General features: G+C 37.7%; 2 protein-coding genes across 7 annotated transcripts in view; one reads left to right on the forward strand and one right to left on the reverse strand.

The window, feature by feature from the left end:
- Window positions 1–2,231: 2,231 nt before the first annotated feature.
- Window positions 2,232–14,397, reverse strand: LOC103475543 (lysosomal proton-coupled steroid conjugate and bile acid symporter SLC46A3). Its single transcript, XM_008427252.3, has 6 exons — window positions 14,265–14,397; window positions 12,969–13,188; window positions 10,608–11,490; window positions 9,199–9,282; window positions 8,816–8,972; window positions 2,232–6,696 (listed from the first exon to the last, which is right to left on the reverse strand). Exons 2-6 carry the CDS (start codon window positions 13,161–13,163, stop codon window positions 6,558–6,560), a joined length of 1,458 nt encoding a protein of 485 aa, XP_008425474.2. The 5' UTR covers window positions 13,164–13,188; window positions 14,265–14,397; the 3' UTR covers window positions 2,232–6,557.
- Window positions 14,398–14,638: 241 nt separating this feature from the next.
- The window catches only part of synj1 (synaptojanin 1), a 34,664-nt gene continuing 24,613 nt past the window's right edge, over window positions 14,639–24,689 (forward strand). For all 6 annotated transcript variants that reach the window (XM_008427244.2, XM_008427247.2, XM_081615935.1 and 3 more), the window contains exons 1-7: window positions 14,639–14,745; window positions 16,681–16,840; window positions 17,037–17,123; window positions 17,408–17,675; window positions 17,816–18,041; window positions 18,537–18,620; window positions 22,106–22,167. In XM_008427244.2, coding sequence (XP_008425466.2) covers window positions 16,717–16,840; window positions 17,037–17,123; window positions 17,408–17,675; window positions 17,816–18,041; window positions 18,537–18,620; window positions 22,106–22,167 — 851 coding nt within the window. In that variant the 5' untranslated portion in view covers window positions 14,639–14,745; window positions 16,681–16,716. The remainder of the gene's footprint in view (window positions 14,746–16,680; window positions 16,841–17,036; window positions 17,124–17,407; window positions 17,676–17,815; window positions 18,042–18,536; window positions 18,621–22,105; window positions 22,168–24,689) is intronic.

Consider the following 24,689-nt stretch of genomic DNA (forward strand, 5'->3'; position numbering starts at 1 on the left):
ATTTTTCAGTAAACTAACCTAACCTGACCTAAACCATATAGAGAATCAGTTGCCAGTGGAAAGTAAGAGATACCAGAACCAGAACTGAGGATGAGAACAAAGAACTGATATCTAAATGAATGAACTGCAGAAGGAAATATTGCAAACATCCAACTTGGCCAACAGTAACCAGGATCATAGCAAAGAACAACAGCAATGGTTGTGTTAGACCAGATCAGATAAATACAGATGTTACTGTTCCCTTACAGATTTCCACATGCATGCTGGCTAAATGACTGCTGGCACAGTTAAACAAAGGTTTTTTTTTACTAGCCTTGTGGTTTCTCTAATGTCAAGTTAAGCTGGAGAGGCTCTGATTTGACCACAGATATACCTCTTTTAGGACAGCATGTGTGCTTCTTTAACGGCACGCCCCAACCAAACGCAATCAGCATGATCTTACTTAAGACACACATTGCTGTTTATATGCCCAAAGAGACAATAAAACCTTTACAAAGAAAAAAAAAAGAGATGGATTGGGTTAATCAATTTAGAAACTAAAAGGTGAGACAAAAATATACATGGTGATAATAACAATAAAATGTCATGGCTGAAATCCTGCACAAATAATCCTCATGTATCACACTCCTCTCCTTTCCAATCTTCTGTGATTATCAGGCTCTGATGTCTCCCCCTGTTAGGAGCAGCAGGTTGATTAATCCAGTGTGCTGAAGCAGAACCAGGCAGCGTATTGATTGGCACAGTGACCTTTTATCTGCCACGGTTCCACACATGTGGGGGGTTGCCTGTCTTGAAAGGCTTGGGCTCAGCAGCAGGAGACATTGCTAAAGACAGGAGTGCCGCTGTGCACAAATGACATTCATAGCTTTCAGACACTGTAGTCTCAGCATTGTGAGCCACCCCCTTCAGTGTCGCTCCTCTAACCATTGCTAAGATGATAATCAATATAAATTGCTTTCTTTGAGGTAGCACCAACTCTTCTTTTGAAAACAAATGCATTTGTGTCGGTTGATAAAAAATACATATCGTATTTTTATCGTATATTGGCAATACAAGAAAATCGCATTGTCTTTAACCAAAAAGAGCAGATTCACATATTGTATAGTATTGTAAACATGTGAGTCTTGAGAGGGACAATCATTTAAGGCTATAGTCTGAAGTAAGTAACACAGATTCCAAAAAAGCACTATAAAGGACAAAAAATGTCTTTCAGTAAGAATAAATAAAAAAGTCAATCAATGCTGCACCGCGGCACAACTGTTAGCACTGTTTCCTCACAGCAAGAAGTCAAGCTCAAATATCAGCTAGGGGCCTTTCACTCTGTGTGTGCGTAAGTTTTCTTTCAGTCCAAGAACATAACCTTTAGGATAATTAGTCTCTCAGAAAATTACCCTTATAAATGAAATGAGTGTGTTTGTCCTGCGTGGATTGGCAAGCTGTCCAGGTTTAACCCCATCGTTCACTTAATGCTTTTTGGAGATGTGGACAATGGATGGAGAAGGCAAATGTTGCTGCCAATAATCTCTGTTTCCCCTGTAAATAATCCTTGGATTATGTGTAAATAACTGTCTTATAGAAACATGACAATAGTTAAAGGTTCATAAAGTAGTGCTTGCAGATACAAATATTTTTGAGATGAGACATTTTGAGACAATAAAACGTGCTTCAGTCTGTGGCCATCTTGGACTCCTGGCCCATCCTTGCAGCTAAACTTTTAGATTTTGAAATATTTTTAGTGAGATGACAAGTAATTGAAAAGTGAAAAGAGACAATGAGGATCTGCAGTTTGTGTGTTAGTACTGGAGGTTAAAGATCTACATTTGAAATGTTCGAAGAAGACAGTCAATCCTTCTCCAGTGGAGACGAGGAAAGAAAATGAGGAGCATGTGAAGTAGATAGCTAGAAGTACCGGTGGGGGAATAAAGAAACAGACATTATTGGCAGTAAAGACAGGGGAAAGACATCTGTAGAAGGAGTGGCAACCACATGAAGCCATGGGATCCAGATGGGAAAGGAAAGGGGTAGGCAAATAGGATTATCTCAATAATATAAATCGATAAATCAGAGAAGACAAAAAGCCATGCAATGCAGCTTATGGGAAAGATGAAAACCAAACGCAAAAAAATGTGAGGACTGTTTAGCTCACAAAACTTGACATCGATCCAGTTAAAAAAATCATGAGTCGGTTGTAAAACTAAACCATTCAAACAGGCATGAAAACACACAGGGAGTAAAGGTTGATCAGGGCAATTAGTTTATTATGTCTATTGCCTATACCAGGCCTGTCAACATGACAAGACTAATACGGCAGCATTATCTGTTAAAAAACAAAAAAAGGAGGGAGAAACAGAGAAAATGGCTGCCCTCCAACTACTGGTTTATTGTCCCTGGCCTTCACTCTATTCTGGGACTGTCTATGTGGCACAAAGCTGCACTTGTGGCATCGTTTCCACCTGATTCAAACCTCATGTTGAGCCTTTCACTAGCAACAAAGTTTATGTGCCTGTTTTAATTTTCATTCTTTTTAGATTCTCCAGTCCCACATTTGATCCTCAATATAGTTAATTGAGGGAGATCGTTTAAAAGAATAGACTTTGGATTTTAAATCTCAGTTGAAAGAGATTGAAAATCCCTACAAATCCTGGAGAAATTAACTTAATGCCATTTGATGATGGCATTACGTTAATTAGGAGCAGCTTCCTGGCGTAACGACACCTCCATTCATGTCAAGCTAATGATATACGATGACTAAACAGATGTTTGCTCTTAATTTTGGGGAAAAGAAATCTGAATTTACGAAGCATGTGAGGTTTTGATCATAAGTCCAGCAATACCTAATCTGTGCCAGCAGGTGAAGACGTCAGCAATAACCACGTCAAGATTACAGTGAAGAAAAGGATAACTTGAGGATGACTAAAGAAGTGCCAGGTCAAAGATTATCATTAAAAAAATTGTAGCCCATGCTTACCCTTTCCTTGTCATTAAGTTTTTGACTTCCATTCAATGTTTATTTGACACCAAGTAAGGACAGATGTTGGAATAGCTCATATAAAATACTTCTTTAAGGTTGTGGTTTCTAGCACAAAAAGTCAAATATAATGTTTATATTTATAGTAAAACAAGGTTTAAAAAATCTCCACGTAAAAAAGGGATTTACATTTTTTTTCTCTTTTTCAAAATCAATGTTTGGATATTGCAGCTGTCTGCTTCCAAACAGCTCCAAGTAAATACTGAAAGGTTACTTGGTGTACCATCATCAACATAGGCTCTTATTAAAATTAACAATAGTCTATTTGGTTTAAATTTGCTATACAATGGATTGTATTCTTCAACTGATCATCAAACCAGATATAAAAGCTGTTCCATTCTAAACTTCACTTCAGTCACATCAGCCACTTAAATTTGGTGCAATATAATTACAAATTATCTTCACATGTAGAGAATCGAGATAAAGAGAGGGGTCTGTTAGCCACTCTCTGGATTAACATCACAGAAAGGGCCAATGGTGATGTGGTGTGGTGCAGATGATTGCAGTGCTGATTCAGCTGTGTTTGGAAACCAGAAACCAAAAAGACCCTCAATCCCCCAGCCTCCTCTTAAAACCATATTCCGTCAACTCTCTCTTTAATCCCCGTCGACCCCTTTGCACGCCACACTGACACAAGCCACCCTGACCGTCTCCGCCAGAGATCCCTACCCCTGGGAAAACCCATGAAAACGATCATCACCACTCACCACACCTCCATCTCTGATTCAAGTCGAGACCATATGTTCGGTGCCTCAGTAGGTCCCGTTGTTAACCTCAAGTGGTGAACTTCATTCAAACTCTGTGTTAACTTCTAATCACAATCTAGACACAAATCTCAAAACCTGAGAATGGAAATCAAATAACTCCACATTACAATCAGACATCATTAAGCTTTCCATGACTGGAGCTAGAGCCAGAATGTCCAACAGGAAATTGCACTCAATTTCAGGGGGATGTTTCACTTTTACAGTATTCACAGGACTGGCAGATTCCCCCACCCCCTTTGTGGCACATGTTTTCAGATTGATCTAGCTGTCCCACCTTTTAACAAATCTAAGTAGAGTTAGATGTGGTTTGCTACTCATATGTACAACTGCATTAAAAATTAACAGGTCCAGTTTAAAGCCAAGCTAAGTATTATTCCTGTGATGCATCATGTGTGGCTAAAACCTGACTTTATGTGGCATCTCCAGTGCTGACTAACGTGAATGAGCTGTATTGCATTCAGGCCACATCATTCATCTTTTGTGGTTACACACCATTGGTTTCCACAATAACCAACTCAAGCAGAAAACAAGTAGCTATACAGCCTTATGGTTTGAATACAACATTTCTTTTGCTCATTTATCATCCATACAACACACATACTTTAATACTTACATTGTGTCATGGAAGAAAAGCCTCACAAGCTTTGAAGGCCATGATAACATGTGACAAAGAGATTTTTCAAATGAGAAGCACTTCCACCAACAGAGCTAGTATTGCTATATGGGTGGACAAAGACTGACACCTAGTGGCTCATATAAAAACTCACCCAGAAAAAGTTAACTGAATGAGAATGAAAAGAACAAGATGAGCAAAGGTCTATGTAAAAAGTTTAATTAAAGGGTTAAAATGCAAAGTTGCATAGCAGGGCACAAGACCTAAACTGTAGCTTAACTGGCTTTATTTTTTATATGTTTTTCTTTCAAGCAGCTTTTTTGTAAACTTTCAAGAAAGTTGCCTATTGCCAGTATCTTCAAAGCTTTCAAGAAAGCTTGTAAGAAAACCTTCTTTAAAGCTCTTTTAACCAGCTTTGTTTTGAACAGACTCGACTTCAAAATGTGTCTGGCAACAGCTGAGATCCTACCAAAAAGAGGAAAACAGACAAACACAACATTGAAAAAATAGTTCAGCTCCGATTGGTTCTTCTGGACATTTTGAAAGAGATAAACAACTTTTATTGTATGCTCATTTTATTAAGACACTTTAACTAATATAAAGTGCATTTCGATAAAAAAAAAAAAAAAAATCTATTTTATCAATGAAACTGATTCACAAAAAGCTGGAATTAGAACGTCTACCTTTTGGTAATATTTAAAATCAAAGGTTCAGTCCTGTGGCATCGATTCTCTTCTTGTGAACCTGGATTTGTCTCTGTAAGCTTAACCCTATTTCTACAGATTTTATTCCATGTTGAAAATATTACAAAGCACACATTACTAATATATCTCATACCTCAACTGACCTACATTTTAGCTCCCTAGTAACAGTTTTCCATTTCAAGTCACTGTCTCCCAGGGGGAAAAAAAACACATTTTGCTAGTTCCTATTGTCAGTCAGTTGATCTTAATCAGTGATGATCTTTGTCACTGCTAATTAAGATGTAAAATGCTCACCTAATGAGCAAGTTGTCTTTAGAAAAACATAAAAAGCATCTTCTGCCTCATTAAATTTTCACTTCCCAATACATGCTAGTTTATCAGCACAAATATATGTTAACAATTCGAGGGATTGTTTCCCTTTTAATTCCTCTTCCCTAGTGTCATTTTTTAAATATTACTTACTTTGATATTTTTCATAATTTTACACAACAAAAAGATAAAGTAACACATTTTTGAAAAGAAACACTTTAACATGTTTCACAAAGGGCGACAGAGGCTCAAGGGTATCGGTTCGAACCTCACTCTATTACTCACTTTGTCCTTGGGCAAGACACTTCTCCTGCCTTGCCTATTTGTGGTAGTCGGAGATGGTGGTGCAGATTGACCAGTCGGATTGTAGCTTGTAATAAAAAAGTGCTTTGGAGTCCACTGGACTGGACTACATAAAGTGCTACACAAGTACAGTCCATTTGCACAATATGAAATAAAAAACAGCTACAATCAGTCAAACTACACTGTCTGGTCCTTTTCTGGTTTAAATAAAACAATGAGTCACACAATTTTAACCCAAGACTGTCAGATTAATAGATTCTGCAACAAAGCATTTTGGCATTAGTTAACAGGGAAGATTTTTGGCAAGATTGTTTGTGTCTTGAGTACTGTATTTTCCGGACTATAGAGCGCACCTCACTATAAGCCGTACCCACAAAGTTTGTTTAAAAAAAACCCAACAAACTGGAAACGTACTTGTATAAGCCGCACAAGGCTATAAGCCACATGGTTCAAAGCGTGGGAAAGATAAGTTATTTGTAAAAAGTCAACGGATGTAATCAAATCAGTTACTTCAAACTGTATGAAAATTAGGCAGCTTTAGAACTTTGGTGAAAATTGTCCAAAAAATAGCTAACAGTTAAAAAGTGGAATTATTAAACACTTAAATACACCGTATATGAATTAATCAAATGACGCAGCACACATATATTCCCCTGAAAAAGCTCACGTTCTCCTTCTTAAGCATATGTCATTAATGGACATTTCTAATTCAATGGGATTTACCATGAAAAATAAAACTGATGCCGAGCAACAAAGTTGCTGCAAAAAGAAGAAGCACTGCATCAAAAAGTGACTGACATACTTAAAATATAAATACGTTAACAATGTACAGCTCAGGTGTTAACAGAAGGAGAGCTTAGAAGAGGACTGGTGTCGTCGTCGTCCTTCTCAGGCTGGCCGTCCTCCTCGGAGGTTCCGTCTTCTGACTTTATGGGTTCAGTGGAAACATCCACTCCGATGAAAGCCACTGCACTAAAGTATTCAGAAACGGGAACACATGTGGACAGGAAATAGACATTACCAATTCCAGCTAAAACAGGAGACAAGCTTATCTGTTGTGTCATGGATTTCCATTAATCGTGTTTTGGGAGTTTACAGACACATTGTCAATAAGTTAATTTTTAATCTAAAATGATTTTCAATTTCATTAAAGAGTTCACAACCTGTGTGCACTTGTAGCTAGCGCGGGGCAACAACAAAATATCTGGGTAAGACTTTGTTTTTTAAAAACTGATCACTGTGCAAAGAAAAAAGCACAGCATGTGATCGACATGTAGGCAGTAAGGGGGGTTATGTTTCACGCTACAGCTCCCACATTGACTAAGCAGTATCACTTTGTCTTCTCAGTTTAACAACTGTCAGCAAAATATCCTGTAGTTGAACAGGACAGAGAGCTTCAGTGCTCATGGCACAGCCTACGACACTTTGACAAGTATTTGATTCTGTCTGATAGACAAACACAAAAAAGTGAGTGGTTGTGAAGTGGAAGAAAGATGATATAGCATTTCCCAATGCTTTTCTACTAATAAAAATCTGAACACTGTGGTGTGCGTATACATTCAGGCTCCCTTTGTCAGAAGATTCAAACTGCAACCGTTCTTACATCCAGAGAAAAACATTCTTACCTATTCCTCAATAAAAACATACCTGAAGATCTATCTGACTGGATGTAGAGAACCTGCAAACATATGTTCAAGTATTGCTAAAGATTTTCGATTGGATTTTGGTCTGGACTTTTAACTGGACTATTTTAACACATGTCTATGCTTTGATCAAAGCATGGTGCTGGAAGGAGACATGTTTCGCTTAGTCTCATGTAATCTGTGACTGGATGTTTCTGTGATTGTCCAACATTTATCTCTATCCATCTTCCCTGGATCTGCTGAAGAACAGGATCCCCACAGCATGATGCTGGCACCAACATGTTTCACATGGGATGGAAGCATTATGGTAATGTGCGATGTTAATTCTCCACCACAGTGTTGTGTATAAAGGCTTAATGTTGGTCTCATTTCCTCCTTTTTCCACATTTTTGGTGTTTTCCCCACATGACTTGTAGTAAACCTTAAAAGGAACATTTTATGGGTTTCTTTGAAGAATTACTTTCTTTTCCCCCCACTTTGAATTGAAAGATTTGTTGAATGCCTTAGTAATACTTCTCCCACCTGAGCTGTAGTATGATATGCAAATCAACATCTTCTAGGTTTAAAAGTGATTTCACATCTTAAAGAGCTACAGTTGTCGGTTATGGTTTTTAATTCTTAGGAAATGGTTAGAAAGTCATACTTGAAATAAGGAACTGTGCCTTCCTACTTTTAGATTCTGAACATTTCTCTTTTCTACAGAAATGACGTGCATTTGACAATTATGACCCAGCAGAAAAGTGTTTTTGTAATCAAAATCCTTCCTCAGACTCCAGCAGCCAATAACAAGTTGGAGCAAAAACTCTTAAGCAACATTGCTGAGATCATGCATTTTGATGTTGCTGTTGGGTGCATCTTTGAGTATAGCTTTTTTCCTTTCAAATACCAATCTGTGTTTGAACAAATCAGCCAGCGAAGAGACAACTTCTTTCCCCAGGATGTGTCTCTGATAAAAACATTATATAGGAAGGTTGTATGAAGTGAGCCATTGCAAGAAAAGAGCCACAAGGAGCCCTGTATGTTGGAGACACAGAATATATGTGGAGCACATTATAAAAAGTAACTTTTTGTCCTGCATGAAAATCAGTATTTGTGAACGAAAACTAATACTCTACATCACCAAGCTCATACCATACATGTGAAATTAGGGGATGGTGATTTCATAATGTGGTGATGCCTTTTCATCAGCAACTTAATACTTTTAAATCAAATCCTCAGAGTTGGGAACAATTTTGTATAGGATTGTGTTTGTATAAACACTACTCATGTCAACTAACAATTTTGCTCTTCTTTTTAGATTTATTTTACTGGGAGTTTGATTTTATTTGTGTCCATTTTATGAATTTTTTTTCATTTAGGAAATAAATACTTGCTACATGTAAGAGTCAAACGAAAGCCTGATATGACAGTTTACTCTTGTGGTGTAGACACTAGGAAAATTAACTTACGCAATCGCAGATAAAGGAATGACACAGAGTCCCGCAGCTAAGAGGAAGGCAAAACCAGGGTACCACCCCACCGTGGCAGCATAGATACTGTTGAAGACCGCAGATCCAACGTTGTTAAATAAACTCTCCAGAAAGGAAAGATAAGCAAAAAGGGCTCCTGAAAAAAAAAAACAAAAAAAAGGGATTCAGTGAAGTATAACAGTGACAACTAAAGTCAATGTTATGTTCCTTCAAGTCCTTTCACTTCTAGGATAAACAGAAACTTTTAAGTGCTTTGTTTTCCAAGTGTATGCTGTAACGTTAAGGACAGGACACACACCAGTGGACTATGACTCTTTAAACAGAGTCATGCATCCATGGTGTGTGTCCAAAAGCACACTTGCCTTGCTCAGACTTGGAGACGATCTTTGACATTACCGAGCGGAGAACAGGGAAAGGCATTATGGACAGCAGCATGGGGATCCTTACTGCAATAAAAAGAAAACAAGCAAGAAAATTAAATCAGAAATGTTATGAAAGCTTTTGTGCAACTGCAAACACACACAATCAGTGACGGAAATTAATGTTTCAGAGCTATAACGAGTTTCAGAGGTCATGTCTTCCATAATAACCCCCCTGGCAGTACTATATCTAAAGCAAACAAAGCAAAGATAAGAAAATAAGCAAGGCAGAAATAAGATGTCATGATTGCAAACACAGGAAAGCTTATAATTCAGTCATCTAATAAAAGACCCTGCAAAATCAGTAGCTTCTAAACACGTTACAGGCCAATAAACTTACTGTCAATCTGTAACCAGAGAAAATAGTCTGTAGTGTTTTTGGTAAGAATTCGTATTTTTTAAAGTGCTGTTTATATCTTGTTCAGTATTTAAAAGCTATTTTAGATAAATTGGTCATAAAATGAAACAGAAATCATAAATTACAAGGCCTGAAATGTGACAAGTATGGTTGCTGGATTTGCCCTCTGCGTTCATACAGTGGACAGAAAAATATACAACTAAATAATATATACATACTTTCATTTATGGCCTAAAAGACAAAAATTAAAGTACATGTGCATTTTAATGAATTCAAACATTATCAAAAAGTTTATTTCTGCAGCTTAATTAAAAAGTTTCATTCATATAATAGCTACATTCCTCAGACGGAGATGTATATTTCAAGTGTTTATATCTGTCAATTTCAAGAATTAATACTTTCAGATAATGAATTCAGTTTCTTAGAATATTAGATTACAATAATTCAAATCTATAATGAAAATAATTTATAGGGCAAGTGATATTTACTTGTATCCATATAAATAAATATATCCATCCATCTTTACTCTTTTATCCTTGTAAGGTCACTGGGGTATAAAGTGAATTGTCATTTACTTGTGAATCATTTTCTTCCAAATGCTTGGATAAAGCCTTCTGACCTGTCAGCTTCTTTACCAATTATCTTTTTGTTGTTTACTGTCTGATTTTGTTAAGTGTCTGACTTTCTGGTGGTCAAATGTCAACTCAGTCGTCTTCTTCATAACTGTGTCATCTATACTGTAAAATGTTTGTATCAGAAATCGTTTGTATCAAATACATTCAAACATGAAGTTTGTAAGCCATAGTCAACAACATAAATATATCATTATGTGTGTAATTAATCTATGAAATATGTATGTTCCACTTATTGAAATAAATTACATCATATTTTTTTTATTACTTTTCAAATTCTTGGGGTTGCATTTTTGTCTAGTTCAAGTAATGACTGTGCAAAGTTTAATAACTTTAATTACGACTCGGCAGCTTAAACTCACCTAAAAACATCAGAACTGTGGTCTTTGCAAACGCCATCATGATCAGTCCTGACAGCACAGACAGGATCCCCAACGCAACGATCAGCAGCTGCGGGACTCCACAGTATGTGAACGCCGACACTCCCAGGAAACTGGTCAGGAACACCGTGGTGGACAGTGCTGCGCCATAGCCAATCAGAATCTCAGTCCAGCACAGGGGCTCGTTTAGCTCGTATAGCGTCACCAAGGAGATGCCTCCAATGTAGATGTAAGTGAAGCTGGTGAAGATGATCACCAGGAGGGCTAAAACTAATTTACACTTGTAGCTTGCTCTTGCAAAGATCTGGCAGAGCCCAAAGATCAACTGTCTCAACCCAGGGCGCTGGGGAGACCCGTCTACATCACTGCCATCAGCGGGAGTCTTTCTTACCGTCTCCTCCAGGATAAAAACTGCATAGACTAGGATCAAACACTGGCACAGGGCCGAAGTTAAGAAAGGCCAGTTAAAGCCTGCAGCTCTCAGGAAGTAACCTGTAGATATCGCGGCCACTCCAGACAACAGTCCAATCATCATATCCACTCCAGCCATTCGGAGCGTCTTCTGCCGGTCGTCTTGGCACAAGTCCGCTATGTAGGCAAAACAGCCTCCCAGGAAAGTGCTGATACTCCCAAACAGAGAGCTAAGGAAGGAAGAGCCGATGAGAAGGTAGATGTTGAGCTCAAAGAAGGACACAGTCAGGAAGGCGCCGGTATAAATCAGCATGCCGATCAGAGGCATAATGATGGTGATCTTGCGTCCGCCCCGGTCGCTATAGGCCACCAGAACCAGAGTAACGATCAAAGATGGGATTGTGGAGAGGAGCTCCGAGTAAAGGGAGAAAAGAGACGCCTGCTTCTGCACCTCCTGGAAAAGCAGACACAGGGAATTTAGGTTAGAATAAAATCAATTTCTGCTTAGATGCATAGACTGAATGTTCTAGTGTCGCCTCATTACCCCAATTATCCCAGCAGACTTTCATTGGTCCTTCAAAACAACAATTTTACTGTTGCTGGTTGTTGTTTTCTTTTACATAAAGAACTTGTTTCCTTTACCCTAACTGAAAAGTACTCCAGAAATTGATTGATTGATCAAATAATTAGTGGGTCTATCTGCTCTTGTAGAGAATCTACAGTCACCTTCATAGTAGACATGCTGCATACTGCTTTTTAAAACTGTGGTTTTAACACCTAAAAAGGTCCCTTTAGTTTTAAACCACTACAGTCAATGTTTTTGACAGGTAGACGTTTCTAAACAGATCGATTTGGCTTTCTTGTACACGAGGGTCTTCTGGCAGTTTGCAGAAACAGGTGGAGCAACGATCTTTAATCTATGCTCCAAAGACCTTGAAAAAAAACTTTCAAAACCTTTGTCTAATACCTGTAAAACCTGTTATTAAGGTGGCAGAGATTGTGAGCACAAGTGAGGTTTTTCTTGAGAAAAAGCAAGAGGAACAAAGCTCTACTGCTTCGCAGGTACCATTCTAGCAGCTGTGTCTTCAGATAAAAACAGATTATTCTCGTGTGAGAGCGTTTCACTTCCTACTTTTATTTTCACATTTTTTGATAGCATGACAGTACTAGTCCATGAATGCATGCTTCTTTTAATCTGCTTAAAATCAAATTATTTTGGTGCGTTAAACACTGCAAGCTGCTATTGGATCGGAAATGATTTGAGATCATGTTGTTAGTTTAGGGTGTTGAAGTCAAGTTCAGAAGGTTAAGCTTGAGTCACATCTGCTCTGAATATCAATTAAATGTATTCACCAAATTAGCATTCTAAAGTATTTCGCAACAAAAAATGCTACTGTAATGAATAAACAATGTTGCTCAGGTGCAACAATAACAATATACCCCTTTAACTTTGAAATATTAAAACTGTGAACTTCAGCATAATTATAAATTATGCAACTTCTCAAACCAATTAATTGCAGGGTATGAAATTAAAAGGGGTCTACAAATGCTCATCACATTAGCAGATTTTCATCTGTGAGAAAAATTGGAAAAAAAAAAAAAAACCTGACCAAAACTTTGTGTGAAATGTGAAAATGTTCCAGGGATGAAAAGATTTCAGCAAAGCTCATATGCCTTGGTCATTAAGGGTTCACCAGTTTTTATGGACTAATAAACAGCATAACAACCAGCTAGAATTACAGAATAATATTGATTTTTCATGATATATAGTTTTCATAAAAATGTTAAAAGACACCAGTACAGAGAGCTAGAGGGAATCATATTTGGGACCGATATGTATTTACATAAAATAACAGAACATTATCAAAATTTAAATTAGATAACCAATAAGCATATCCTCTCCTTCCCTGCATCCTTCCATTATGAACGAACCTTATGGAAGTCAGTCTGGTTGCTGCTGCTGTTACTTGGAGCACATCTGGAGGTGTTGTCTGAGACGGGATAGGGAGTGTTGGTCAGCTGCTGCCAGAGCCTCCTGTACACATACTGCTGGACCAGCGGGTAGATGAGAAAACTGCTAAAAGCATACAGAGCCACCACCGGCTCCACCAGGTAAAGGCGCTTCATGTTGAGGAGGTATAAATTAAAGTTTCTGAAAAAAGCAGGATAAGAACATTAGATATTTGGAGATGCATACACATAAACCGGGAGCCGAAACTGGTCTTTAAAAATACTATTCGTTTGTTTTCATGAGCATATTCACTCACAATAAAAAGACAGCAATGAAACTAACCAGCAGAATTTAATCTTCAAGTGTATTTGCGTCAAGGACATCACAAGAGGCATAGGAAATTGAAATTACATGATTTAGAACTGAACTATTTTTTTTTTTTTTTTTACATATGGAGGTAACAGAAAAAAAATCTGAATTTCTTCATGTGTTTTCAAATATGTTTAGGGTTTCTTTTCAATTGATTAGAATGGAATGTCCATTGTTAGTTTAAGAAAAAAATTGTGACTGTGGGGCTTTTTTCTTTGCTTTCTTTGAATGTTTCCAAATTTTCCTAAAATCTATGGGTTCCATAATTTGATTAAAAAAAAAAAAAACCACACACAATTAATTTACAAAATTTAACAACGTCCAAATAACGTTCATGCTTTATGCACTTTGTGATGTCACCAAAAACATGGAAAACTTGTTTTTGTAGATTTTATCTCAATTACATAACAACTACAATGTAAAACACGTCTAAAAATTTACCCTCATGTCTTCTGTTGGTGCAAAACTGCAAAGAGCTTTATTGATTCTACATAAAAGTCTGGCTATAGCTTTAAAACATAATACTGATCCGTTAGTCATCAAATAGCAAACTAATTTTCTCACTGATGGATTTGGTGAGAGAAAAACCGCAATTTGCTGCTTTAAAACTGCAAATCAACAAAACAAATTCACACAGCTTATACATATATAACATAATATTAACTTTTGTCTGCTCGTATTACTATCGTTATGCCATCATCTAAGAGATATATCATTACCAAACATTGTCTGCCAGTTAGAAAGATAACACATAATTTAATAACCATAAGATAGTTTACCTAAAGGGAAACATTAGCAGATGCTGTGGGGTGAACGGGGTTAGTTCGATAACACACGATAACACACGACATGGCAAAGCCTTATTGTATAGTATTCATATTAATTCATAGTACAGTATCAATACCTACCTTCTTAAATAGCCAATTCAGTCATGTTATTGCTCGATATTCACTTCCAAACACTGTTGTGTTTACGAATTGGCTGGAGCTCTTGTTATATATGCCAGCGCGCAGGGTTATGAAAGCCGGCTGTCCCGCCTCTGGTCTAATCTGATTGGTAGAAAAAACTGCAAACATTCTCTAATTGGATGTAACTGTAACTGTCTATTATGTTTAAAGGCGGACGAGTTCATATTTCCAGTTTCTTTCTCCGTATTTAGTTAAAGTTTGCATGTGTGCGTATACAGTTTCTATCAGTAACGTTTACTGTGTTAAAGGCAAGTACTTCAAGTTTTGTTGCAATAAAGGCACTTCCGTCATATATGGTTTTAGCAGTATTACGGTAACGTGGGGCAGGGCGTGCTTTACTTTACGTCCGAATGTACCACTCCGCCAACACACCGGGAAGGATTTTGTTGTGACAGCGGTACAGCGACCCGGTGGGGAGACGGTAAGACGGGCTATATAGTACATTTATTCTGTATATTTTAATTAAACCAGATAGTTACTACATAAAACCAACATTTAGAAATATATGCAAGCGTGTGTGTTTTACATGAGCGGGACTAGATAAGAAATGCGATAGTAGCTGGTAGTTAATCATCCCAGGACGCGCAGGTAGTGCCACCATAAAAATAATGAAACCTAGCGAATCATAGCCGTCTCTGTGATTTAATCTGGCTAAGTTGGCTAACGTTGCCAGCTAGCGTTAGGCGTGTGAAGGACAACAAATACTTTCTTCACATACGAGCAATTCACCTGCTTCGTTTGATGGCTTTGCATTGCATAAAAATGTAGCATTGTGTGCTAGCTGGTAGGTTAGCGGTTGCTTCGTATGCTGCTGCTGCGTTTTGAAGTCGTGACTATCAGTCAGGGAAGATGATCTGCCACTTCCTCGGCCTTTAACTTTCACCACCTCCCTCTATCACTGCTACCCTGCAGCGAGTCTGTTAAAATAAATATTAGTTTGTCATCTCTGTCGGCCAGTGTCCTCACTGATCGCCCCCCATACGGATGACTTTGCAGCCTAACTTTCCTTCTTGTTGCTGTAATTGGCAAGTTTCCCTTATTTGCAGTTTAAGGGAAACGTTTCGAAATACAATAAACTGTCACTGTTTTATTGTTTACACAGTAGGCTTAGATTTTGAGACATAAATGGTGGGCTTATCGGTCCTTCCTGTAGCAAGCTGCAAACAACTAGAAGTTGGTATTAAAATGTAAGTTTACCCAAAACTTTCTGCTGTCTTTGGTACAATGGATAAGCAAGATAATGGTATTATGTAAAGCATGCCTTGTTGTGTTTTGGTTTTCTTCTGTTCAGGCTTGCCATACTCTTGAGATGGAAGACTGCTGCTCTGCTCACCCATGTGCAGTGGCCTTCATTGTCTCAATCTTTAAAAGATTTATTGTCCTATTCAGAATCAGAGTAAAAAAAACTGTGATAAGATCGGAGGTCCATTTGCTAAGATATTATTCAAATCTCCGACTTTATGTTGTGCAGGCGGCATTATCGGTTTCAAATGAGTTTGGCTATCTGATGTCCTTTAGCCTTGGATCACAGTGCCATGGCCTAGCTGAGCAGCGATTGGCACAATCTGGAACAAATCCATCAATTTTCTTAAATGTAAACGTTAAAACGTCAAACAATTGATCATACACACAGTCTTTCTCAGTGTTCCTGACCTTGTCTGTTCCTTTGACAGTAGTCTATCTACGTTTTGATGGCTGCTTCTTGCAGAATAACACACCCTGTCACACAGCTTAAATCAAATAGCTCAAATCAGCTGGTTCTCTGAACATGACAATCCTTCACAGATGCCAGATCTCAATCCAGTGGACCAACTTTAGGAAACATTTGTAATGGAGGAATTGCACCACAGATGTGCAGCTGAAACATCTGCTGCATTCTGCAGTGCTATCATGCCAAAATGACCCAAAATCTCCACGTGTCTCTGACACCTTGCTGAATTAAGGCAGTTTTGAACCTCAAAGTGTGTCCAGCTTGGTACTAGATAGGCCTGGCAGTGGGTATATTTATGTGTTTAGAGATGCACCATTCAACTGAACTGACATCAAAATCAACCACTAAAAGACAGAAAAATGTAGCTTTTTTCTTTTGATTAAATACATCAAAAGTAAGTGCTTCCCATCCTCTTTAGTTTGTAAGTAAATTAATTAACGATTAACCTTTTCTAAATTAGTAAGAAATTTAAGAAAGGTTAGGTACATATGCTTAGGTGTATAAATAAGGATTAAAAAAAGTAAGTATTTTCTGTTTTACTGAAAATAAAGATCCTACTGTTGAAGTTATTCAACAAAAAACTTAAAGCAAATGTATTTTTATGTCTTGTGATCACCGATTCTTATTTCTTTCCTTTGTTTCCAGGTACTAACATAGGATTTTTTTCATCTTGGATCAGCTATGGCCTTCAGCAAAGGATACCGTATTTACCACAAGCTGGATCCACCACCTTACAGTGTCATAGTGGAAACGAGGGCGAGGGAAGAATGCCTCATGTTTGAATCAGGAGCTGTTGCCGTTTTGTGTAAGCCATCTGTTTTTGATTGAGATATGATTGACACTATCTTTAGACTTCTCTTTCAAGCAGTGGCATTTGGAAGTATGACACAAGCGATTCATCCTAGAACATCTGGCTTTGGAAACACTGTCAACTACTTACAAATGATATATTTGAACAGGCTCTAATAATGTTTTCTTCTCACCCGTTTTGTCTCTTTTAGCGGCGGCGGAAAAGGATGCCATTAAAAGTACTTATACCAGGATCTTTGATGCGTATGGAATCCTTGGTGTTCTCCGGCTAAACCTGGGTAGGAAAGCAGAAAATGATTGTTCCCTAAATGGTTCCAGGCAGCCATGATGCTTCTCCTCTGGTTCGTGGCATGGTTGCTCCTTTGTCATAAGCTGCTTTCTTCCATCCTTCATATGACCTTGAAGGGTGTTGTTATCACAACAAGGAACCAGCAGCGTGAAAGATTAAAGCTCAGTCTTCTTGATGGCTGAGATCAGACTGGCTGCTGAATTCCTGTTACTCAGTAATGACATCAAAGTTCAGTTAACCATTTCTTGTACTTTTGATCCCTCAATTTTGCAGGGGACGCCATGCTGCACAGTCTCGTGGTTGTGACAGGATGCAGCTCTGTGGGGAAGGTGCAGGATTCAGAGGTCTTCAGGGTCACGCAGACAGACTTTATATCGCTGAAGAACGATCCAGGTGATGAGGACCGGATTTCCGAGGTGCGCAAGGTCCTAAACTCAGGACACTTCTACTTTGCCTGGTCTGCTACTGGAATCAGCATGGATCTGAGTCTCAATGCGCATCGCAGGATCCTAGAAGACACTACAGACAACCGCTTCTTTTGGTAGAGATGTCAACATTTCTCTGTTTAAAATTTATAGAATAGTATTTAGGCGTGCATTTTTTTTTTTTTTTTTTTCAAAGATTGTGATCCGTTTTTGCTTCTTTTTAATTAGTCATCTTTCCCTCTTTGTAACCAAACAGGAACCAGTCTCTGCACTTGCACCTTAAACACTATGGAGTAAACTGTGATGACTGGCTGCTGAGGCTGATGTGTGGCGGCGTAGAGATCAGAACCATCTATGCCGGCCACAAACAGGCCAAGGCTTGCATCTTCTCTCGCCTCAGCTCGGAGCGAGCCGGCACGAGATTTAATGTGCGAGGAACCAACGATGACGGACAGGTGGCCAACTTTGTGGAGACTGAACAGGTTAGCCACGGCTTCAGTCGACAAGTTTCTTCTTTTCTCAAGTTATCACACAGATGGAAGGCAAAACATTTAACAATTTCAGTATGATTTAAATCTATTTTTTGTCAGCAGTTTTACTTTGTACCCTTTAGTTTATGTTAAAAGCGTTTTTTGTTTTGTTTTGTTTATTTTTTGCAACCACTGCTGTTTTTTGAAATTTGAAACTTTGGACGAACTGAGTGAAGCCTCTAGTAATGCAGTCTTTGCGCACAGCTCTTACTGAGTCAGTCAATAAATATTATTGATAACATTAAATCTAAATTAAATTCAGGTATTCCATTTTGTAAATAAATAAATAAGTCAGCTTATAGATTGTCTTCCAAGTTATGTTGCTATTCATTCCAGTTTCAAAACATTTTTAAAAATGTATATTTATTCGTTTTCTAAGTGGTTTAATTGTGTAATTGCATTCATTCATAAAAAATCTAAGGATTTCTCTCGTTCTTTGCTTCAAAGGTTATCTTCCTAGATGATAAAGTCTCATCGTTCATCCAGATCCGAGGGTCCATTCCTCTTTTCTGGGAACAGCCAGGAATCCAGGTACAAATGGTATCAAATGCTGAAGTTTTAATGTAATGTAAGGAATTTATTCAAATTATAAAACGTTTTGGATGGTTGAAGTTTTCTCGATTTTCTGGATGCTTAAGTCATAGGTAGGACTCAGTTAGGATTGTTTACTGTGGCAGTGTATGTTTGCTGTGTTTTTAACTAGTTGGCCTCTTCGTACCTCCTCTTTGCAACTTCATACCATTCTTCTTCCACTTCATATGTTATCTAACCTTTTCATAGCAATTATGACTTAAATTATTGCATAAAGTTTATTGTCCTTTGTCGTCAAATATTTTTAATAAATTTTGAAAACGTGTAATTTAATTTTGTTCATTTTTAAAAAAGCTTTTCTATTGCATCTAATCTCTTCTGACCCCAGTTTGGGCCTCTTCACTCTTATGATGTTTGACACATTATAACACTGAGATCAGTCCAGTATAATTGAGTGACTCTCTATTGGTTGAGGTTATTTAATGAACTCAAAAAACAAATTATGGGCTATTAAAGCTGGAAGAGAACATCTCTGACAGGTAAGAATGAACTCAAAGCTTCATTTCATACCTAATGAAATCCGCAATGAAGCAACCAAAGCTAAAGCTTCATTTTATGGTGAAGGGAGCAAAACGACAAGCGCCAGTCTATTATTACAACATAAAAGGGAAAAAAAGTCATCTTGTTTTCACAGTAGATTTTTTCATACCAGTTTTAACCCCTTTTTGTCGCTTTATTCAGAAAAAGTCCATTAAGGGTGTTTTGTTGCACCTCAATGAGAATCGACACCCTAATGGACTGGATGAAAACCCCCACCTGGTATAACCTTTTCCTTTTGTTTTGTTTTTTTTCCCTCCCATCTCTATTTATTTTCATTTTTGGGGTGGTGGGTGGGGGCTGGGAGCTCCGCTGCTGTTGCTGTTGCTTTATTACTGCAGATAAATCAATCCTCTGTGCAATGCCAGACTTGATTGGTGTAAAACAAAATAAGAAGTTTCATTATAATTTTTAAGTCTACCCTGCACCTGTCCAGGAAATGCCATTTTGATTACATCTGATATTCCCATTATGTGCTCACAGCTGGCGAAACATCACTTGAGTTTGCCTGCTCCTGTTCTGACATTGCACAGACTGGTAATTTAGATAGGATGAGGGGGAGGCTAATGATAGTAATAGTGGTTGGTAAAGGGCTTTTTTTCTGTTTTCCTCAGCTCCCAGACTTCTTGGGTCAGGTGAGAGAGCCTGATCTGAAAACATCCCCTAACCACTTTGTTTGATTTACTCTAATATTCCCAAAGCAGCTGGATACACGTTAACCTCTAACAACAATAATCTCCTAAAGACCTACATGACGCCAAGAGCATATTAGCCATCTATTCAGGCCAGTAGGTCTTTAGTTTTCTCAAAACACAGATTAGTGGGCTTGGGGTTGTTTTCAGACACAAGTGTAGTTCTCCTGCTTTGACGCACCTTCTTAGCTCTCAGTCCCCTTCTACCAGTTGTGGCTTGTAGGCTCGCCTCTCCATACGCTCAAGTACTTCCTGAGCAGGATGTGTTATGTTAGTTTCATTTAAAAGAGAAGTTTTTCTAATGCAAATGAGCCTATATATAATTAGCACAAGTGCAATACAAAGAACACCTGCTGAGAGAGATAGTCAGTGGTAGAAGTTGAAAGTCTTTCATTGTTTTATTTTGAAAAGAGCTATTTACAGGTGCATCTGAGTAAATTAGGACATTGTCAAAAAGTATATTTAAGCATTTATTTCAGTTTTAGAAGGTCCTGGTTTATGGATTATGAAACTTGGATTCTAACCTAGCAGTTGTGGCTTAGTGAAATGCTCCTGTTGCTTGAATTACTGCGTCAGTGCCACATAGCGTTGGAGACAATCAGCTTGTGGTGCTGCTAAGTTGTTAAGAAAGCCCGAGCACCTTTAAAAATGACCTTCAGTTCATCTGCAGTGTTATATCTCATGTCTTTTATCTTATAATACTCCACAGATTCTTTATTGTGGTTTGGTTTAGGTCAGTTTTGCTGGTCAATCAACCAAAATTTAGAAGTACCCAAGTTCTTTCTTATTTTTCTGTACAAAAAAGAATTAAATGCTGCAGGAATCCCTTTTTCTACAACACTTTTTCCTTCCACTCAACTTTCTACTAATATGGATGGATACTGCACTTTGTGAACAATCAACATCTTTAAAACCCCTTAACTGTCACCCCCAAAACACTTACTGGTAGGTCAATGGGTTAATGACGACTCTGTTGTCCTCACAACAGTTAAAGGGTTTTAACATTTTGCAGTTTGACATCTATGTAGAGGGTACTTGCCTTTGGGTTAGGGTAGGAGAAGACTATAAAGTCTTCCCCATGATTGTGTTGGCTATAACAGAACATTTCCAGTTTTTGAAAATACTTTAAATGGAATATTCATTTTTTAAGGTCCTCAGTTGTCATCCTTTGTGCAGTAATTCTACATACTATGAAATGAAAATTTTCAATTATTTTGTAATTTACTGAGCTGCACCTGTATCTGTTCTCTGAAGCGAAATGACTCATACTGTGAAAGATGCATATATCCTTCGACTATAACAATCAGACAATCCTTTTTTTAAATCTAGATACCAAAAGGTTTTTAGATCATGTATAGATTTAGTACTTGAAAATGTTGATTTTATTGTTCTTGACCAGTCTACCACAGTGTTCTGGCACACACTGACTGTGTTTTAGTCTAAGCTGTTCCACTGCAACCTGAGTAGTTTCAGATGTCATCTCAAGAAGTTATAAAAAATGCAGAGGCTGGACCTGCATGACAGAGGAGAAAGAAAAGAAGTCACAATGGCCGCAGTACAGTTTACCCCCAGTATAGTTTATACAGGCCCTGTCAAAAACAGATCTATGCAAGCAAATCATAAACAGAGCAAACAGTAAAAACTCTCTCTAGCCATCACCCTACAAGCTGATCACAAACAGAAGTCAAGTGAAAGTAGGAAATGCTTTTCTGTTGGCAAATATTTTTAAAAGGGAACAGCAACGTGACAATGAGGAACAGACTTCCTTGTTGCGGCCAGAGTGTTAGAATTATTCATTTCTCACTAAGCCTGAGTGGGAGTAATCATGCGTATCCAAGTTTACTTCCCTGATTCTGTGTCAATGCATGTATTAGATTTTTCGATGGAACAACCGGGCTGAAATCTGGGGAAGAAAGGTGTTGGAGAGATGACGAGATTCCTCTGTTGCTCAGTGTCTTTGTCTGCGTGAACAAATTTCCTCCATTCTGTCGCTGTGTTGCTCTTGTCCCACTCCATTCTCTCTCCGTATAAAATGAACCAAGGCCTCATCTGTCTATTTCAAGTGCACAAATGTCTGTTTCACTTTCTCAGGTTTTCTGGGAATCCACACAATGTTTACCCTATCTTTTTGTTTTTTTTTCTGTTTTCTTTTTTGTACTTTACCAAAGTAGGACACTGTGGGTTGTGTCTTTGCAGGTGGGGTCCCATCGTGTCAAACTCTCAAGGGGATTTGAGGCAAATGCACCAGCTTTTGAAAGGTAATTAAAGTGGATATTTTATGAGTGACTTCAGCTGCACTTCTCTTCTGCTGTACTTGATTCCAGCTGATTGATAGCCTTCTGAAAATCTCTTTGTCTCCTGGTTAAGAGTAGCTAAGGCTTGAGAACAGGAGATGATTAAGACTGAAACACTAATATTGTTGCTGGGAACATCAAGGACACATTAATAGCTCTTCATCAACAATATCCTACCAAATATACAGTATTTTTGATTTAACATGGACATTGTCAAACATCATGGGAGATGCTTTTGATTCTGTCTAATATTTGTCCCTATATATGCTACTCTGTCTTCAGGTGACAGAGTAACATTTGCATTTGGAAGAGTTCCATTTCTGAAATTGTTTTCAGTTTCTTCATTAAATAAATCCCCTCAACAGTTTGAATCCATTGGTCCAAAATTGCTGGATTTACATAGTTCCACTTCCGTTTCCAGGCAACACCAAGATGCAAATCACATTTGGAAACAAATTATGATCCAGGATTTTTGGCATCAATCGTTACACTTTTTTTTCAACTTGGACAGCTCAGTTGTTATACCATACCCCTCATTTTCTACTATATCTTTTAGCTAATAGACATTTTTTCACGTTTCCAACCCTCAGTGGAAATGTCAGACATGGTTTCTGCACGTCTTTGCAGAAACCCTGCAGTTTTTTCCATCACATTTAAAAAAAAATGTCCTTTAGTTGTGTCTTAAATTAGTACCCTTATTACTTTTCTAAATGTATTCCTTTTTCATACAATTAGATTTTTTTGTTTTGAGACAAGTGCTGACAACTATCACGCAATGTGTGTTGAACTTCAGGCCTAGGAATTACAATGCCACAATAGATGCAGAGCAGGAGCCTCTTGCTTAATGTTCAGCCTTCCTCACAAACAAATCTGTGGGTTTATTGTAGCTAAGTGAATTGAAATAAAAACATATTTGTTACCTTACCATTCCTAGCTCCTTTAGAAGTGTGTGGCATTAACTAAATTTGTCTTGAGAAACAGATTTCAGTAGTTGGCTTTAACTTTATATCAATAACATTTCAGGTACTTATTGTATTATGTTGCTGTATAAAAGGCAAAGTTAAGAAACTTCCTAACTCAAATAACTCTCATAACAAAGCCAACAGTGACCAAGATAAATTAAAGAAGCATAGTTTAATCTAAGTAACTTAGGTTAAATAATGAAATTACTGAAGTTTTTATGTAGGCCTTTAATTTTGAAAGGAAATGTTATTTTAAAAGTTATCTAAATATTTGTAAATATAACCAGCTGAAACATGCAGAAGCTCTAAAGACAGCTTCAGCCCCTCTTAGCTTCTCATCGGTTTTACCATAGTTATATTATCATTTGTCAGTGTTTTATTTGAATCTATAATACCTTCAACAATTTTATCCAACTTAAAGAACTTTTTGCTTGAAATATTATCTCTACATAATTTATTTTTTTTTTTAAATCGACTCCTCCGTTATCTGCAGGTTCGGGACTACGTTAGGAAAAATGTAGTGGATTTTGGAACTTTAAAGAAACATGAAACCCTGGAGGAAATAAATAAATTTGATCCTATCAATCAAGGGGCAGTGTCATACTTCTATAAGATCTTTAATAGCTTACCTGTAGACACAACCAGGATAAAGAAAGCATGGGAGGATGAGTTAGAGCAGCAGTTATCTGATGAAGTATGGGAGGAGTGTTTGAAAAGTATACAAGACTGCTCAGTCAATGCTAGACACAATCTCATACAGTTCAAAACTATACATAGACTCCATTATTCGAGGGAGAAACTGAGCACTTTCTTTACAAGCGTGTCTCCAATTTGTAATCGTTGTCAGGCTGCTATTGCTAACTTGACACACTCCTTCTGGTCATGTGTTCAGCTTCGCTCACTTTGGGAGAACATTTTTCACTTTTTTTCGACAGCTTTTGGAAAACAATGGGACCCAGAACCACTTATTGCCATCATCGGGATCTCCAGCCACTAAACATGAGAAAATTGCTGTCTTATTTGGTACAGTGATTGTTAAAAGGTTGATTTTGAGATTTTGGAAAAAGGACTCTGTGCCCACATTTGATCTATGGTTGGGGGGACTAGCAAATACTCTGCATCTGGAAAGACTGAGATATTGCAATGAAGATAGAGTCAGTGTGTTTGAGAAAATATGGGGCCCTGTACTAAAATTCCTTCAATGAAAGACTGTTAATGACATTGTTTAGCAGCGTGTGTAACCGTCATTTTTATGTATTTATTTATTTAATTTTATTTTGTATGCTTATTGAATTATTTGGATCAATTTGTGGTGTATTCATCATATTGTCTTGACTATGTAAGTGTTTTCTGATGTGCCGATTTGGTGCGGGTGGGGGATGGGTGGAAATCTGATCTGTTATGTTAATGTTTGTATGTCAATTTGGAAAAATTCAATAAAAAAAAAAAAATTGACTTCTTTTCTGGCTTTAAATGGCCAGGGATTCTTGCCTTTTCCAGTATACTTTAGAAATCTGATGGTGA

This window comes from Poecilia reticulata, chromosome 14 (genome assembly GCF_904066995.2).
Source record: "Poecilia reticulata chromosome 14, P_reticulata-male-v2, whole genome shotgun sequence".
NCBI lineage: Eukaryota > Metazoa > Chordata > Actinopteri > Cyprinodontiformes > Poeciliidae > Poecilia > Poecilia reticulata.

Coding starts and splice junctions, on each gene's coding strand:
- LOC103475543 (XM_008427252.3), bottom strand. CDS start 13,163: ATGAAGCGCCTTTACCTGGTGGAGCCGGTGGTGGCTCTGTATGCTTTT. Junction 9,283..10,607: donor CACAGTTCTGATGTTTTTAG/GTGAGTTTAAGC, acceptor TTTTTATTGCAG/TAAGGATCCCCATGCTGCTG. Junction 6,697..8,815: donor ATTCCTTTATCTGCGATTGC/GTAAGTTAATTT, acceptor TGAATACTTTAG/TGCAGTGGCTTTCATCGGAG.